An 18,737-nucleotide genomic window follows, 5' to 3' on the forward strand; every position below is an offset into this window, starting at 1 on the left:
CCATTAAGTGAAAAAAAAGCAGGATATAAAATTGTGCAGTATGGTTTTAGCTATGCAAAATAAACCTGAAAATGTTGAGAGAAAATTACTAGAATCCCTTTAGAATACACCCCGTGTTTGCTGGACTGACTGGCTTCACTTTGAACCCCAAATGGGTGCATAAACAGCCTGACATACCCCTCTCTCATCCCGGGAAGGCTGGATTCCATTCTCCTCAAACTACGCTCACTCCTGTCTCCTTACTCTCCGCTGGTGACTTCAGAGGCCATCATCAGCCACTCCCTCACCTTCCTGACAGCTCCACCTGCGTCTCACCCATCTCTCTGCCTTCCCTCCGGGACAATGGACGAAGGGTCCCTGCTCTTTTCAAAAGCTAGTCCCCCATCCCTGGATCCTTCTGTCTCCCCTTCTGCTGCCCTCACTTCCCTCTCTGCCTCATCCATCTATTGCTCTTAACACAATAGTCCCCTCTATGCCTGCTCCATTTCGCGTCTCCCTGTGCTCCTTTTACCCACTTTCTAGAACCAGGATTCTTTTTTTTTATTATTAATTTTTATTTTTCAATTATAGTTGATATTCTATATTATATTAGTTGCAGGTGTGCAGCCTAGTGGTTAGACGTTTATATAACTTACAAAGTGATCCCCTTGAAAAGTCTAGTATCCATCTGGCACCATACATAGTTATTACAATGTAATTAACTATATTCCCTATGCTGTACTTTACATCCCCGTGACTATTTTGTTTTTTGTTTTTTAAGATTGTATTGGGGAATTGGAACAGTGCTGGGGAATCGGGGAAGGGGAAGAGACAAGTTGCTGTCCTTTTGTTCTTCAGTCTAGTTGTGGAGGACGTTGCTTCACTGGCCCAAGTTGGCACCATCATTGCCTTCCCGGGTGAGGCAGATCAGTCGCCGGCCTCTGGACGGCCGCTCACAGAGGCTGCTGGCCGCTCACGCTGGCTGCCTGCCGGCTACACACGGTAGCTTATGGCAGCCCACTGCAGCAGGGGCTGCAGCCTATGCCGTTGCCGGCGACCCACAGCAGCCCAGCCCCAGGTCAAGCTGCCATTCACCATCTTAGCTGCACAGGGCAGCGTCACTGGCCCTCATATGTGGGATCCGAACCGGGGCCCTCTGGCGTCCCAAGCCAGTTCTTAACCAATGCGCCACTCGGCTGGCCCTCCCCATGACTATTTTGTAACTGCCAATTTGTACTTCTTAATCCCTTCACCTTTTTCACCCAACCCTCCAATCCCCCTCCCATAGGCAACCATCAGTTTGTTCTCTGTATCTGAGTCTATTTCTGTTTTGTTTGTTTGCTTGTTCTTTAGATTCTATATATAAGTGAAATCATATGGTATTTGTCTTTCTCTGACTATTTCACTTAGCATAATGCCCTCGGGGTCCATCCATGTTGTTGCAAATGGTAAGATTTCATTCTTTTTATGGCCGAGTAATGTTCCATTGAACATATGTACCACATCTTCTTTATCCAATCGTCTGTTGATGGACACTTAGGTTGCTTCCAAATCTTAGCTATTGTCAATAATGCTGCAATGAACATAATAGAATGCATTTTCAAATTAATGCTTTGGATTTCTTCGGATAAATAGCTAGAATTGGGATTTCTGGGTTGTAAGGTGGTTCTACTTCTAATTTTTTGAGGAAACTCCATACCGTTTTCCATAGTGGCTGCACCAATTTGCAATCCCACCAACAGTGTATGAGGGCTCCCTTTTCTCCACATCCTCACCAACACTTGTTGTTTGTTGTTTTATTGATGATAGCCATCTTGACAGTGGTGAGGTGATATCTCATTGTGGTTTTAATTTGCATTTCTCTGATGATTAGTGACGTTGAGCATTTTGTCATATGTCTATTGGCCATCTGTATGTCCTCTTTGGAGAAATGTCTCTTCGGGTCCTCTGCCTTTTTTTTTAATTAGATTTTTTTTTTTGGTGTTAAGTTGTATGAGTTCTTTTTATATTTTAAATATTAACCCCTTATCAGTTGTATCATTGGTGAATATCTTCTCCCATTCAGTAGGTTGTCTTTTTGTTTTGTTGATAGTTTTCTTTGCTGTGCAAAAACTTTTTAGTTTGATGTAGTCCCATTTGTTTATTTTTTTGTTTTGTTTTCCTTGCCTGAGGCAGTCTATAAAAAAATATTACTAAGAGCATTGTCAAAGTGTTTACTGCCCATGTTTTCTTCTAGGAGTTTTATGGTTTCGGGTCTTACATTTAAGTCTTTAATCCATTTTGAGTGTATTCTTTTTTTTTTTTAGCTGAGCCATCCTGCCACCTGCTGGCAGCTCAGTGGCAGCTCAGCTCAGACAGGGATTCAAACCGCTGTTGCTCAGAGCTCGCACTCTTGAGTGAGCTCTTAACCAACTGAGCCACTTGGCCGGCCCACTTAAGTGTATTCTTATATATGGTGTAAGAAAGTGGTCTAGTTTCTTTTTTTTTTTTTTTGCATGTATCTGTCCAATTTTCCCAACACCACTTATTGAAGAGACTGTCTTTACCCCATTGTATACTCTTGCCTCCTGTGTTATAGATTAATAGACCCTGTGGGTGTGAGTTTATTTCTGGGCTCTCTAGTCTGTTCCATTGATCTATGTGTCTGTTTTTATGCCAGTACCATGCTGTTTTGATTACTAGAGCTTTGTAGTATAGTTTGATATCGGGTAATGTGATACCTCTAACTTTGTTCTTCTTTCTCAAGATTGCTTTGACTACTCGGGGTCTTTTGGGGTTCCATATAAATTTTAGGGTTATTTGTAGAACCAGGATCCTTAACTTCCTGGTTCTAGGCCAGTTTTTATTCTCCCAATATGACCTCACCTGGTCCCATGGATTTAAATGGTGTCTAAATGCTGATGATTCATCATGACTCCAGACCATCAGCTGCCCTGGACTCCACACTCGTATGTCAGTTGCCTATACAAGTTCTCCACTTGGATGTCTCCCTAGACATGTCGAACTGAATGTGTCCAAAAAGAACGCTTCGTTTCCCCCTCCAAACCTGTGCTCTCTTACCCCTGACCACCTCCAAGCCTGCTTTGTCTTGTTAAATGGCGCCATCATGTATCCTGTAACTAAAGCCAGAAACTGGGAGTTGAACTTGATTTCATTTCTCTGATCCCTCACGATCCCCCAGGGTGTCTGACTCTTTGTAGCTCCAGGACAGATCTCCAGACTACCCTCTTCTTTCCGTCTCCACTGCAGCACCCTCGTCCAAGCCACCATTATCTCTCAGAGTCTGGTTCAATAGCCCTTAACCTATCTTTCAGCATCTCTTCTTGCCAGCTGCTGAGTGACCTGTTTAAAACATAAATTAGATGGTATTATATCACATCCCTGCTTACAATCTCCAATGGCTTGTCACTACATCAAGGATCAAGCCCTTGCCCAGGGCCTGCCTTGGCTCCTGCTGTCCATTCCAGTTTTATCTTGTCCTTTCCCCATCACTTATCAAGTTGCAGTCACACTGACCTTCTTACTCCCTTGAATTTCCATCAGGCTTGTTCCTTCTTCAGGGCCTGTGCCCTTACTGTCCCCTCTGCCTGGAATTTTCTTACTCTGTCTCTGAATAACTCAGTTTAAATGTCACCTCCTCAGAGAGGCCTCTCTAACTACCCTGTTTAAAGCAGGTTCCCCTACTAATTCCTCTAATGCTCCCTCAGCCAGTGGTTGATATAATGAAAATGACTGATATAATGAAAAAACAAACAAACAAAAAAAGCTTTAGCTTAAAAAAAAATCACCTCCTCTTAGAAGGCTTTAGGATTTAGTCTCCATTCACTTTCTATCATGTTGGTCAATCACGCAGCTTGAACGGGAGAAAACAAACATTTTCCACTGGGTAGTTAGCATCTTCATTTCTTATAGTCTGATATAATTCTTACAATCATTTATTGCTTCATGCCTTCTTGATTAGAGCTTTGTACAGCACACACAGCGTGCCTGAGCTGGACACTGCCCAATCGTTCAGCAAAACAGGCTCTGAAATTAGATGGCCCTGAGTTCAAATCAGCCCCAGCCCTGCTGTTTCCCAGCTGCATGACCTTGGACAAGCATTCCAGCTGTCTACTGCTGTGTAACAAACTACCCCAAAACTTAGTGGCTTAAAACAACAATATTTATTTTGCAGTTTGGGACAGCCTATTTCTGCTCCACTTGGCATCAACTGGGGCAGCTCCAAGGCTGGGGGCCGAGTCATCTGAAGGTTCACTCTCTCACATATCTGGTAGTTAGCGGGGAGCAGAGCTGGAGCTGTTCACTGGAACACTTTGACATGGCCCCACCTTTATGAGGCCTGGCCTTCCTCCCAACATGGTGGCTGGGTTCCAAGGGTGAATGGAGAGAGAGAGAGAGAGAGAGAGAGAGAGAGAGAGAGAGAGAGAGAGAGAGAGATTGTGCTGGGTAAAGCCATGTTGTCTTTTGTGACCTAGCTTTGGAAGTCACAGTATCATGTCTGCCATTCTCTATTGGGTGAGGCAGTCACAAAGGTCTACTCACGTTCAAGGGGAGGGAACATAGACCCCCATCACTCAAGTGGAAGAGTGTCAATGCCATATGATCAAAACAGTCATTGGGATGAGCTCTATACTGCTGTACCTATCTTTGGAAAATACAATCAGTCACAAGAAGTTTTAACCTTTCTGAGAGCCACTACTGACGTGTTGAGCACAGAGCGTGGCATAAATGAGTGCCCGTGGGTCAGGAAGCCACAGACGGTCTTCTTGCCTACATGCAGCCAATTCTGGACTCCCAGGAAGTCTCACTCCTTTTGCAGTTTCCCTGGTCTGAACTGAGCCCCACTCAACCCCAGGACCCCTCCCTACGAAGGCCTTGTTGTTCCCCAGGTTCTCCTGGGGCTGCAATATAGATTCATGGCTCTTCAAATCCAAAGACCATGAGAATGAGAAGATCCCTGAGCCACGAGTGTTGAGGCCCAGACAGGATACGTGGTAAAGCCAGGACTCAGGCCCAGGTCCACGTAAAGAGATCCAGGCCACCATAATTTCAGGACTATCAGTGTGGCCCTGGGTGTGTAGGAGTGGCTAAACCAGCCTAGTCTAGCATGTCCCCTGCCTGGATTCACACCATCCAACATCTCCAAGCCCATATTCTGCACAGGGGTAGAAATTGAAGCACAGAGAGGGTAAACAATTTCCAAGAGCTACACGGCATCTCTCTCTGCCAGACTAGGACAAGCCTACAAGAAACAGGAGCATCAGAGCTAGAAGGATCCTGTCATGTGTTACAGTGGACTAGACCAGGTGGGGACTCTGAGGCCACTCCACACCACCCTGTTTGTGATTAATCTTTTGTGGCCATCTCCCCCCTAAACTGTGTGCTCTAGGAGGCCAGGAACACAACATGACAAGTCCACCACTGTGTCCTTTAGTGTCCTACCTGGTGCCTGTGGACCAGGTGAGTGGACAGTCAGCCTTGCCAGGAGTGGGTGGAAATGCTCCTGGGGGAGTGTTTGCCCTGAAACCTGATGAGTAGCCCTGCTCCTTACCTGGCTTCATGGGGGGCAGGGGGGGGCGGGGAGAGCACCTGGAGGAAGGAGCCAAGGTGGAGAGGGCACTCACACACCTGGACACTTCTAGATGGGGATGAAGCCATGCCTCAGGTGAGAGGGGGTACGCCAGAAATGTATTCACTCTGTGGGGGAGGTGGGACAGAAACAAAGAAGTGGATCCAGTGCCAGCTGTGCGTCAAAGGCAGGAGGAGGCAAGGAACAGGATTAGGGGAGGAGGAAAAGGAGGAAGGACAAAATGGGCAGGTGGAGGAAAAGGGGAAAATGGAATAGGAGGAGGAAAAGGAGGGGACGAAGGAACAGGGGAAGGAAGAAGAGGCTGCAGAAGGGTAAACACAGCGCTGCCCCTCCACCTCTGTTGGCATTGGGGGGTATGTGACCGCCGGAGGGGCAGCCAAAGGACTTAATCTGGCTCTGCCCCGCGGTGGCTCAGCGACAGGGAGTAGCAGGGGAGGAGAAGGGGAGGAGGAGGTGTGACAGACGACACACGGGAAAATCAACAGCCGTGGAGACAGCCCTGGAAGGAAAGAAGCGACCCCTCCGCCCCCAGATCCGGGGCTCCTAAGTAGTCCACAGTTGCTCTTGGGAAAGAACACGTGGGGTTCAGGGCACCATCTCCAGCCCGTGCCAGCCCCCACCGGGGACAGAACCTACTCCCACAGGATCGCTGGTCTGACACCTCATGACAGGTCGCCTCCATTTCAGCCATGCGGAGCCTGAGACCGGGGTCAGGGAGGAAGGAGTATGTATGCTTGGGATCACAGTCGGTCAAAATGTGCAGGGCCGGGCACGCACCCAGGGCTTCACGGTGCCTACGCCTGTGGCAGGGAGGCCGAGGCAGAAGAGCCGAGCACACCCCTGAGGTGTGAAGTTTGGGTTCCATCCCGGCTCTGCCGTTGACCTTGGGCTAATCGCGAGTCTTTCCAAGGCTTCATTTTATGCGTCTGTGCAATGGGATCATTGGTCTCGCTTTGCACAGTTCAGGGGGAGGAGTTCGCGCACGCTCGGCAGAGCGGCGAGGGGCGAAGTACCGGGTGTGTATATGGATGCTGGCTCCTGCGTTCTGAGGTCCGCCCGGCCTCTGCCTGGGAGTCCCCTCTCTCGCCGCCCGCGGGGCCCCTGCCGGGACGCTGGGAGCAGGAGAAGCCCCGCCGGGTGCGTTCCCCAGGCGGGCAGGGGAGCGGCCGGCGGCGGAGCGGCCGAGGAGGGAGCACGGACCGCGACAGCCCCGGCCTGCCTGACCCTCGAGGGGGTCGCTGTTGCCTCGCAGATCCCTCCCTCGCTCGCTGCCTGCGTCCCTCCCTGCCGCTCCCGCCGCGTCCGTCTTTTGTTCGCGGAGCCGCGCGCCCCCGAGCCGAGGCGGCGGGGCGGGGAGCTGGCGGGGCTGCGCGGGGGGCGGGCCGCGCCGGGCGGAGCCGGGGCCCGGGCCGCAGCCGGACTCAGAGCCCGAGGGAGTGAGCGGCGTGTAGGCAGCCGGGGCCCGGGCACGCTCCGGGGGCGCGGCGAGGCCGAGGGGGCGGGCGCCGGGCGGAGCCGGAGCCGGAGCCGGGGTGCCTGGAGGCGAGCGGGCCGCTCTCTCCGAGCTCAGAGCAGCGGAGAGACAGTGCGGCGGGGGTCGGGGCCGGAGCACAGTCCTGGGGCTGAGGGGAGCCGAGAGGAGCCTCGGCCAGAGCGGCGGGAGCGGCGCCCGGACCCTCCCCAGGGGCGCGGGGGCCGGGCGGGCCCGGGCCATGCGCGCCGCTCGCTGAGGCCGAGGGAGGCCGAGATGGAGGCGCCCGCGGGGGAGCCTCTGGCCCGGGGCTGCGGCCCCCCGCCCGCACCCGCTCCAGAGAGGAAGAAGAGCCACCGCGCGCCATCGCCGGCCCGGCCCAAGGACGTGGCCGGCTGGTCGCTGGCCAAGGGCCGCCGCGGCCCAGGCCCGGGCGCCGCAGCCGCCTGTAGCGCCGCGTCCTCCGCGCGGCCGGACAAGAAGGGGCGCACGGTGGTGCCCGGGGCGCGGGGCTCAGGGACGCGGGTGGCCGGGGTCCGTACCGGGGTGCGTGCCAAGGGCCGCCCGCGCCCGGGTACCGGGCCGCGACCGCCTCCACCTCCGCCCAGCCTCACGGACAGCAGCTCGGAGGTGTCGGACTGCGCGTCGGAAGAGGCGCGACTGCTGGGCCTGGAGCTGGCGCTGAGCAGCGACGCCGAGTCCGCGGCCGGGGGCCCGGCGGGGGCCCGCACCGGGCAGCCGCCCCATGCCGCGCCGCCCGCACAGCAGGCCCCGCGGCCGCCCGCCTCCCCCGATGAGCCATCGGTAGCCGCGTCGTCGTTGGGAAGCAGCCGCCTGCCACTCAGTGCCTCGCTTGCCTTCTCTGACCTCACCGAGGAGATGCTGGACTGCGGGCCCAGCGGCTTCGTGAGAGAGCTGGAGGAGCTGCGCTCGGAAAACGACTATCTCAAGGTTGGGGCGCTGATGCGGGCGAGGGAGGCCACGGGAGGCCCCTGGTTGTCACAGACCCACGGGACTGAGGCACCAGCCGGCCCCCGCAGCCCCACTGAACGAGCTGGTAAAAGGGGCCTAAACTCTCTGGGACCACCTTGATCTAGGGCTCCCTCACATCCTGCCTTCCATTTTATTTGAGAAACCCTCTCCTGAGGAGGAATCTGGATGTAGGAGACTGGCCACAGGGTCCTGATATGGGGAAGGGGAGGCGGTGAGAAAACTGTTTGGGAGGACGTCCCTCTCAGTGCATTACTGGGGGTGGTGGGTGGGTAGTCAGTGAGGGGCTGGACCTCTGCCTTCAGCCACTCAGAGCTCCCACCCCCAGTCCAGAGGCCAGGCCTTTGGCGGCTCTCCTTTCTGGGACAGACACTGGTGTGCATGCTGCCAGGGAGACCTGTGGCCAGCCGGTGCCAAGGAGAGACCGGAACACCATCCTGAGTCTTTTCTCTGGGCTTTCCTCAGGCCCAGGCCTGTCCCCGCCTGCCTTTCAGGGCGGGTCCTGTTTGAAAACATGACATCTGGGAACATCCTTTTGGCTGGAGTCCGACTTCCGCCCAGTCTAACGGTCCTACAGCCTGGGAGGATGATGTCGTGGGAGAAGCAGTTCAAGGCAGCTTCCTAAACCCCAGGATATTGTCTTTTGCCGTCTCTGGGACAGGCCTTGTATACCCAGCGGCTCCATTGGCCCCTCATGGCCCACCCCTTATGGCCCGGCTATGTCCTTACCATGTTCCCAGTGAGTGGAGGGAAGCTGCCTATCTGAAAGGGGCATTCCATCTGGGCATGTGGGGACCTGAGAGCTTCCCCAGGAAAGTAGGCTTTGCACCTACCAGGTGGACATGAGCACCAGGCCCTGTCTGCCCACCACCTGGTACTGTGGCAGCTTTAGGGGACAGCCCAGCCCTCCTGTGTCGACCTTGGCTGTGCAGACTGGAAGCTTCACGGGCTGTAATCTACTGCCACTGGTTGGTCTTGGTTTTGGAAGAGGCTGAAATGTTACCTACTCTTGTCAGTTGATGGCCTGGCACAACTCGCAGAGTGTCCCCTGGCCGAGAGCCACAGCGTTAACAGCACCCTGCTGATTTATGCCCGCCTGGCAGTACATAGCTTTGCATTATGGCTCTTCTGGCCAAATGCATTTCTCTCTCATTAGAGTTTTGGGGTCTTGCTCAACTGTGTCTCCCCCTCCCCATTTCCCTGGGATCTGCTATCCAGCATGTGTTCAGTACATGCTTGTAGAAGGACAGGGCCTGTCTAAATCAGAATTACCCATCCCTGGGTAAGTCTTCTCAAAGGCCCCTTTCAGTGTGGACAGTAAGGGTTCAATGAGCTCCTATAGCCTTCAGAAGCTAAGGGTAAGGAGGGGACGAATAGAGGGTGGGTAGAAGCAGGGAGACAAGCTAGAAGGATTGCCTGGCCCTGTTCTCTTGGTGCCTTGAGCTGCTTTTTGTGCCCTCTGCCTGAGCTGTTGTAAACTCAGACCCCGAGGTCCTCACTTCCACCTCCTGCCCCCACTGTTCATCCTGGGTAGAGAAGATGGGCCATAGAGCTTTGCTTCACGGTCTTTTCATGTACCCACGCTCATGATGGACCCCTGTCCTTCCCAGGAAGTCACCAGGCATCTCTTCTCTGGAGTCCAGCTCAGCTACCAATGACTGTGAAGACGGAGCATAGTCCCAGAAGGCTGGGGATGGAGCCCAAGGTCTCACACGGGCCAGGGCCTGGCTGGGGACCTCCCACTGCCTGGGCCAGGGCTGAGCCTTAGTTTCTACCATTCATTCAGTGTTTCAGGCTTTGTGTGCAGGCCTCAGGCCACTGTTGGATTTGGGGTCTGTAGCTTCCAGGCTGTGTGATCTTGGTCAAGTTACTTAATGTCTCTGAACCTCAGTTTCCTCGTTGTAAAAAGGCATATCACATATCGTCCTACCTTAAGGGTTAAATGAGATAATGTGTGCAAACACCACTAGAGCATCTGGCGTGTAGTGAGCCTCAGATGAGAGTAGCTGTCATCACTGCTATTCTCAAGTGGTATGTGATACATTTCCATGGACGCTTTTCATGTTCTCTTGTGGATTCTGTGGAGGCAGACGTGATCCTCCACACCATCTGAAGCAGGCTGGGCTCTTTCTCCAGGGCCCTCGTTGATTCATTCACCAACTATTTATTTAGTGCCTACTGTGTACCAGGCATTAGTGCAGATCTGGGGATGCAGCCATAGACAAGGATGAGTGTTTTCGTGGAGTTTTGCGTCTAGTCGGGGAGACTAGGATTAAACAATAGTCATACCGTAAATCACAATACTGATCATAGAAGGGTGAAGAAGGATACGTTGTGCCAAGAGCACATGGAAGTGGTGATGGAGGTGCTCAGAGGGGCCAAGGGCTAAAGGAGGAGATGGGGCCAGCTGAATAAAAAGCTGGCGTAAGAACATTCCAGACTACAGGGAGTAGGAAAAAGCTTGTTGATTTCGAGGAACAGCTCTGAGGCTGGAGAGAGGAAGGAGATTGGATGAGGGAGGTGAGCGGGGCCAGAGGATACAATTCTTGTGGTGTACACTTGAGTTGGTCCCTGAACTGCCCCAGAGCTTCATTGAACCCAGCAGCCAACCTCACAGAGGCGAGCTGAAAATCTAGAGACTGTGGTTGTGGACCGTAAGTGTAGGAGCTCTTACAGGAAGTGTTGTTTTGTTCAATCTACAGATGATAAACCATGGCCAGAGTGGGGAAGGTCTAGCTCCAGGTCCCAGAGCTGGTTCTCCAGGCAGCCAGAGCATGGAGTAAGAGTCATTACCCTTTTGACGTGTTTCCTGCCCCTTTGGGCCACTTTGCTTCTAAGATGCAAGAACTGAGTTACCAGGAGAAGGACTCCAGATCCCTAGTGTGTCAGGCTTCATGCTATGCCTGGGTTGAGTAATAGAGTGCAGTGGGGCTGCCCAGGCTCACTGCCCCGCTGGTGGGGGACACTAGGAATTGTCAAATGAGGAAGGCCTGTTGGGTGATGGCAGATCGCCTGTCGCATGAGGCCTGCTCTGGGGTCCAAGTGGGAAAAGTGTAAATGGGCAGCTTTCCCAATGAGCCGACAGAAAAAGCTGTTACAGAGAAGAGAGTGAGCTCGCTGTGACTTGAGTTATTCAAAGAGAGACTGGGTGACCTCACATGTTCGGACAAAGACATAGGGTTTGTGGAAAGCAGCTTGTAAACTGTATAGAATGTTGGTGGTTGTGGTTATTCGAGCAAGATTCAGGATGAGATTCATGTGGCAGCTGCAGTTGGGTTTTCTGACCTCGGGTCCCTTCCAGACAAGGAAGTCTGAAGGTTATTAACTTTTGAGGTTCCAGGGTTCTAAGATGCAGCTTTAACTACAGCGCAGACACATTGACTATGTTTGATCTTTAAAGTCCTGGTCTTCTAGCTCCCCATCATACTAACTGTCGCCCATGTACCATGTGCCACGAGGACATGCTGGGACCCCACCCCTTGTGGGTGAAAGAATCTGAGAGCTGGAGCCAAAAGACTTGGATTTGAGACCCGACTGCCATTTACTGTGTGGCCATGGGCAAGTCACTTGGCTTCTCTGAGCTCCTTTTTCATCTATATAATGAAGATGATGGAACCTCCTGCCTGGGCAACTTCATAGGATTATTGTCAGGAATTAGGGAGGTATGAAGACACAAAAAAACATTTTGCAAGCAGTGAACTCCTGCATCTCTTGGGGGAATTGTTAATATTGTTAGCCAGTGAGCAGACAGGATGTCTGTATTTTCATTTTTGGAGGAGCTCGGAGAAGTCGAGAGAGTGGGTCCCCTTAGCTGTAGGTTCTTAATAAGTTGAGAGCTGTTCCAGGGAGAACAAAAAGATGTGATTGCATTCTATGCTGTATGGGTTCCATGAAGCAAGGCCTCCCCACCTCCATGTAGGTTCTAGATGCAAGTGTTTGAGGTGCAGCCAATCTACATGTTAGCCCAGACGGGCCCAGAGGAAGCATCTAACCTACCCCCAGTTCCCATTGACTGTTGGGTAATTGGAGGCTCCAGGTCACACAGCCAGGATTCGAAACCTTGTCGGTCTAACTCTGGGTCCTGTTCTTTCTACAGTGTGACTGGAGCAGTGGGCTTTTGGTTGCTAACCATGTGTCTAGTCTGGGACACGGACTGGTGAGAGGAATTTGTTGTGTGCCAGGCTCTCAGCTAAGACTGGCTGGGAAAAAGTGGAGAATAACATATGCTGGGGCCAGGGGTCTGGAGGCATGTGCTTACATGCATGTATGTGAATGTATGTATGTACCTGCACCAGGGCAGACCGATTGGGACCAGGGATCTGAGATCCTGGAGCAAGTGACAGGGTTTGGATCCAGCCTGGGGACCTCTAGACCACTGATCCCTGGACTTTTATGGCTCCTGTCTCACAAATGCTATCAACAATTGGTCACTTCCAGTGTGCCAGGCTCTGGGTTAAGTAAGCCTCATAGGAATCCTGTGTGGAGGGTTCTGATATCAGAGCCATTGGACAGATGAGAAAACGGAGAAGCTATGTAATATGCCCAAGATTGCACAGCTGATATACTTAGGAACCTCACTAGACAGCCCTATGGAGCTCCCCGTACCTCTGTCACTTTTCCACTCTCTCCCATGCAGAAGGCACACTGAGCTTCACAGAGCTGGGTTCTTGCCTGGCTTTGCCAGTTACAAACTGTGTGACACTGGGTGAGATACTCAACCTCTCTGAGCCTCTGTTTCTTCTTCTGTAATATAGGTACTAAGCATGCCTGCCCGTGGGCCGCTGGGGACCCTTTCCAGTGTGATGATAGTGCATAGTAAATGTCAGTGCCTGTCCCAGTCATTACCTTTCCCTTACCTGTTTCTCCAGGCACGCATGCATGCATTCATTCATTCATTCATTCATTCATTCATTCATCAGATGTCTTCTGAGTGCCTCCTGGGTACCAGACTCTGTGCCACATGTGTGGCGCAGTAGCCAGCAAGTTGTGAAGCTCTTCTCAGCTCCTGGGAGCTGTAGGGGGAGGGCCCCAGTCTATCTGTTACTGGGTGGGGGAAAGGGGTGGTCATCATACTCTGCAAAGCTCCTGACTGGCCCCTCCCTGTCCTGAGTCCCGGCCCTCCATGTGGCAGCTGAAAGGTGGCCTGGAAGACATTGCTCTGAGGCCTGGGTCTTTAAGAAGCCTCAGCAGTTTGCCTGTCATGGGGGAGAGAGGCAGCTCTAGCGAGATGGAAAATGACATGGAAAATGTGAGGCTGCTGCTGCTGAGGCCTGGGGGGACCATGGCTCCCAAGGCTCCCAGCATTCCTCACAGAGGGGCTGGGCCTGTGTTTCTGGGAACATTCTCTGACACACAAACACACATACACATACTCACAGCTTGTGCCCAGAGATCCACAACCACTCACATACACATGTCTCACATACACATCCAGGGACGTGCTTATGTTGTGTGCTTCCAGAAGCACACCTCCAAACATATTAAAGAGGAGACACGCTTAGAGATGTACACAAACCCAGGCAGATACACAACCTCCTGTCTCATCATACACACCTATTACCAAACAGACACAACAGGGACTCATACTATGTAGGAGATCCCCGGCTCAGAAACACATCCTCACACACACATCTGACACCCCCAGAAATACTTGGCCATGTCTCAGAGATGGACGCAGCCTGGCACACCCTCAGACAAATTAGAGGTACACATCCATATGCAGGCGCACACACAAACCCACACAGACTCATTACACACAGGCGCCGGCATCCACGGGAATCCACACATCCGCCCCTGCCAGGCGGGCACAGACACACACAAGCTCACTGCCCAGATACCCCAACAGCCTTGTCTACAAAGAAAGCGGCAGAGGCCCTTGCACACCTACCTGGGGCTTGCGGACGTACACCCCGGAGACACTCATGCAGACACGCAGCCGTGTGCACAGAACCAGGGCCACGAGCACAGAGCACTCACACGTCAGGCCTGTAGCCTTTGCTAACGGGAGCCAGAGACCCACAAACCCAAGTGCCCAGACACGCACACACACTGGCTGTGACATTTCACCCACAGAAACACAGGAAATCCTGGTCCTTGTCTCCCTGGAGTTAATGTGCACCAACTACTGTTTTCAGCTTCTCCACAAAGCTTCCTTCCACAAGGCTGCTGGGAACAGTGAGTATGGTAGAGGCTGGATCTGAGGGCCCTAGAAATCTGGCTGGGGCTAGGTGGTAGGTGGTTGAGGGGCTGGCAGGTCACCACATCAGGAGAAACTGTACCAAAGGCCCTCAGGCCTATGATGCCCAGCACTTGGCCTGAGCCCAGTGGGCTGAGTGAAATGGAGCAATTGTCAGGCCTGCCCACAGGAGAAACACTGCCCCGGGCCAACTCCCTTCTAATCTCGGGATTTCCTGCATGCCCTCATCTCCCTCCTCCTTCCCTTTTCCCTTTGCTGGGGGCGGTGGAGAGCCATGCCACTCCCATTCCTAAAAGGTGCCCGGTTCTGCCTGGGAACTGATGAAGGAGGCCAGGATAGAGGAGTTGGAGATTGGGCACTCAGAGGAGGGGCCTGGAAGACTTCCTGGAAGAGGAGGTGTTAGAGCTGAGGCAGTAGCCTTGAGTGGCTGTCTCTTTGCCCAGCTGCTAGAATAGTGCCTGACATAGGTGCTCAATAAATATTGGTTGCATGAATGAATGAGAGGCAGTGATCAGGATCTGCAGGTGGACTGCAGGCTTAAAGCAGAAGAGGTAGAGGGAATGGTGGGCGGGGCAGTGGTAAGGGAGAGGCTGGAAGGGGAGTTGGGCCTGCTTGGGAAGGGCATTGAATGCCTAGCTAAGTCAAGGCATGGTGAACACCTTGCTAGGAGGGGGTCATATTTACCTAATAGCAAGGCTAGGAGCTGTCCCCTTTCCATTCGTCTAGCACTGGGCACCAAGCACAGGGGCCAAGGGTGGGAGGGAAGGACGGCTGTGTGGTTTCATGGACAAATTCCACTTTTGGGGTCAGGTCTGGGGCCAAACCTTGCTTTGTCATCTCCTCCGTGTGCATGATCTCCACGTGCAAGCCCCCTTATCAATCCTCAGTCTTCCTGTCTGTCTGTAAAGTGGGAATTGAATCCTTTTTTTTGCAGGGCGCTTGGGAGGATTAGCCTTCAGATATATGGCACATCCCACACTGTCCTGGGCACAGAAGGAGGGAGGGAGCCCCACATCCTGTGTAGCCTCTGGGGCAGACGGAATTCTTTAGGGGAAGGCCTGACCAGTAGCCAAGGTTATTACTAAAGTCATTCCACTGGTGCCCCAATGGCATAAGCTCACCTGTCGTTACATTCTCTGCCTTCTGGTGCCAGGGGGAATTTGGAGCTGGTGGGGCGGGGAGGGGAAAAAGAATCAGAGACGGGTGTTCTGGTCGAGGCTGACCTTGGCATTCACTGAAGGCCTACAGGTCTTCATTCTTAGCAGAGAGTGCCGGCCTTCATGAGGAGTGGCAGGGAGTAAGAGGTGTGAGGTGGGCCAGCCCTTCCCTTCTCCAGTGTCAACGGCGGTTAAGGGCATTGTGGTTTAGAGCCAAGCTGACCTGGTTGAATCCTGGCTCTCCCTTTTCCTGTCTGATCTTCCCCTCTATGAGCCTCAGTCTCCTCATCTGTAAAGTGGGGATGCTCACCATACAGTGTTGCTGTGAGGATTAAATCAGAGAACACATGTATGTAAGGATTAGCCGGGGTCTGCTCACAATAAGGACTCAACAGCTATCCGCCCTTATCACTCATCAGCAGGCGTGGGTCTGACTGCCCGTGGGTCCTGGGTCCTTGATGGCAAGGTAGTGCCTGGCTCTGGGTGTGGGCCTTAGCATGGAGCAGGGGCCTGAGAGGGGTGCATAGAGCTGAATTGCATTATGGATTCCCCAAACACATCTCTCCCTCATGTCCCCCCTTTTCCTCCCACCCCAGCCTTTGAACAGCTGAGGCCAGTGTCTCAGACTCTGCAATTTGGAATACTCCTTTGCTGATGGAGGGTCAAACCTTGGGGTTCCTCATTCTAAGATGGAGGTGAATAATCTCCCATTGCCTGAGCCACAGAGAGCACTCATGCTCCAGTAGAAAACCAGTTTGGGGTGCCGCAGTCAGGCTGGACCAGCTAAACATCTTTCTCCTGGCTTGACCCCATATCCACTGGGGATGTTCTGGGTCAGTTGCATCAGCCCCTCCCCTCCTCACCCCACCTTGGCCCTGCCCAAGTGCCTCTGTGGTCCTGCCTCCCTCCACTTCACCTCACCCCTGCTCCACCCAAGCTCCCACATGCTCCACGCATCCCAGGCTTCTGTTCCTGTGCTGTTCCCACCCGGGGGCCTCTGCACTTGTGGTTCCCTCCCCCTCCACTTGGTTTGTTCCTCCACCTTCGTGCGTTCCGCTCCTGTCCAGGCTCCTGTGTTAGACACCTAGAAGTTTCCTATAGGCTCCTTGGAGGACATTTACCTCAACTGTAATTAGATTATTAACTGGATAATTACAAGTTTCACGTCAGGCCCCTCTCTCCTCATGTGCTCTGTACTAGGGCAGAAACCTTACCAGGGTGGGACTTAGCACCTTCCTTTTACACAGGTGTAAACTAATGCTCAGAGTGGTCAAAGGGCTTGCCAAAGGTCACACAGCCTGCAAGAGGCAAGCGGCAGAAGGGCGGGTCTCATGGTGCTTTTTCCAGATTGCCAGGCAGGGGGAACGCCAGCAGCACAAGCCCAGCGGTATGAAATGCGCCTCAGCCTGCGAAGTCCAGGGCCACTCCCTTGACCCTCCCCAAAGGCCTCTAAGCAGGGTTCTCTCCCTGCTCAGAGATTTGGCTGCAGCCCAGAGGCCGTTTAGGGGATGTTTCAAACACATCCAGATCCAAATGCTGCCTTCCTTCCTGTTCATACAGAAAGGACAAGAGGGACACCGGCCCCCGCTGTGAGCGTCCCTCAGAGGCAGCAGGGGCTGCAGATGTCTCCCTGCTCTGTCTGGTGAGGCCTGGAATGGGGCAGTGACCATGGGGTGTGGCCTTGGTGGGCACCGGACTCTGGGCATCTCCTTTCCCCCAACACATGCACGCATGCACAGCTGCCCCCAGAGGGTGTGTCTGTGGTCTCATGCACGGAGCTGTGCCAGATCCGGGGCCGGGGGGCTCTCTCCTGATTGGCTGTGGCGCTTTCATCTTCCTGAGCCTCCATTTGCTTACCTGTAAAATGGGCATAAAGTAATAGCACCCCCTCCAAAGGACTGTCGTTGAGCACAAGGCAATGGACCCCTATTCAGAGCCCGGCTCAGTGTCTGGCACATGGTAAGCCCTTGTAAAGACTAGCTGTAATTATTGTCGCTATTGTCCTTTATACAGACTGTCTAGTTTATCAGAGCTGAAACTGGACTCAGATCCTGGCTATGCCATTTAGTGTGAGACCTTGGGCAACATAGTTGACCTTTCTGACCTTGGTTTCTTCTTCAGGCAGTTGGGGCTGGCTGGGATACAGTGAGATATAACACGTGCTGCCTGTCAGAGGGGCAGCGCTCAGGGAACAGCTTGCTTATTATTATTTTGAAGATTATTATTATTTTGGAGATTATTATTTTGGAGGGTTTGGAGATGCACATCCAGGGCCCTTGTCTTCCCTGGTGATCCTCTGGGTCACTGGGACCAGGTAGCCTCCGTGCCAGCTGGAGTAGGGGCATTGTGCTGCACAGCAATGCCTGGCTGGCCTTCCTGGCCCTGCTGGAGGACCTTTGACCCTGACTCCCCCAAAACTAGAGCCCAACTTCCCCCCAAGGAGGCTAAGGTGGATTGAGCTCTGGCCTGGGAGACAGGAGCCCAGAGTCCCTTCCTGCTCAGCTCTGGACCCTCTGGGGGACTATGGGATTGTCCCAGCCCCTCTCTAGGCCTCAGTATCCTTGTCTGTGAAGAGATGGAGTCTGTGGGTTTCCCTGGCCTCACTGCTACGCCCAGAGTCTTTGCTTTTGAGCTGGGAGGGAAGCGGAGCTTTGCGGAGTCTTCTGCTCTCCTTGGGGTCCAAGTGCGATGATCTCATCTGGAGCCTTGACAGACCCTGGGGGATGGGCAGAAGGGACGGCAGATGGCTGCTCTGGCCTCTCGGGGGGCTGGCATGCTGCCTCTGTGGCCACTGCTGGCCCACCCTGCAGGTCAGCCCTTCCGGGCTGGGCTGAGTGGCCTCTGCCAGAGCCAGGGTGGCAGATGGGCAGGCAGCCGGGGCTTTGGCCTGAGGGAGGGACCATGGTGGCCAGGGAAGTGTGGGAGAAGGCGGGCCAGGCAGAGAACCCTGTTCCTTCATGAAGTGGCTGCTGTCCTACAGAGCAAAGGCTGTGGACCCCCTCAGCTCAGCTCTGTCATTCTTTCTGGGTCTGTTTGCCCATCAGTCAGTTGGGTCCCTAGAACCTAAGGAGGAGGTGATATATTGGATAAGGTTTGGAATCTGGCAGAGATTCATCCTGGGAGGAGTAGGCCTGGGGTTTGAGGCCTACCACTGGGGTCCGAAACCTCCATGGGCATTAGCTTTACAGAATCAAAGGATTAAATTTAGACACAGCGGCACTGACCGGAAGTGGTTTTCTGTAGGGAAGTGGTACAGGCTGGTAATCTTCCCCTCCTAGGACCCATTTATTCATTCGGCAGCTATTTATTGAGCTGTTCCTTTGCGTGCTAGGCGCTTTGCCGGGCTCTGCCTTC

The 18,737-nt window shown here is 53.3% G+C and overlaps 1 protein-coding gene across 2 annotated transcripts in view; it reads left to right on the forward strand.

The window, feature by feature from the left end:
- The first annotated feature begins 6,536 nt into the window (after positions 1-6,536).
- MTCL2 (microtubule crosslinking factor 2) overlaps positions 6,537-18,737 on the forward strand; it is a 70,837-nt gene continuing 58,636 nt past the window's right edge. For both annotated transcript variants that reach the window (XM_019655252.1, XM_019655253.1), the window contains exon 1: positions 6,537-7,991. In XM_019655252.1, coding sequence (XP_019510797.1) covers positions 6,594-7,991 — 1,398 coding nt within the window. In that variant the 5' untranslated portion in view covers positions 6,537-6,593. The remainder of the gene's footprint in view (positions 7,992-18,737) is intronic.

This window comes from Hipposideros armiger, unplaced genomic scaffold (genome assembly GCF_001890085.2).
Source record: "Hipposideros armiger isolate ML-2016 unplaced genomic scaffold, ASM189008v1 scaffold_238, whole genome shotgun sequence".
Lineage (NCBI taxonomy): Eukaryota > Metazoa > Chordata > Mammalia > Chiroptera > Hipposideridae > Hipposideros > Hipposideros armiger.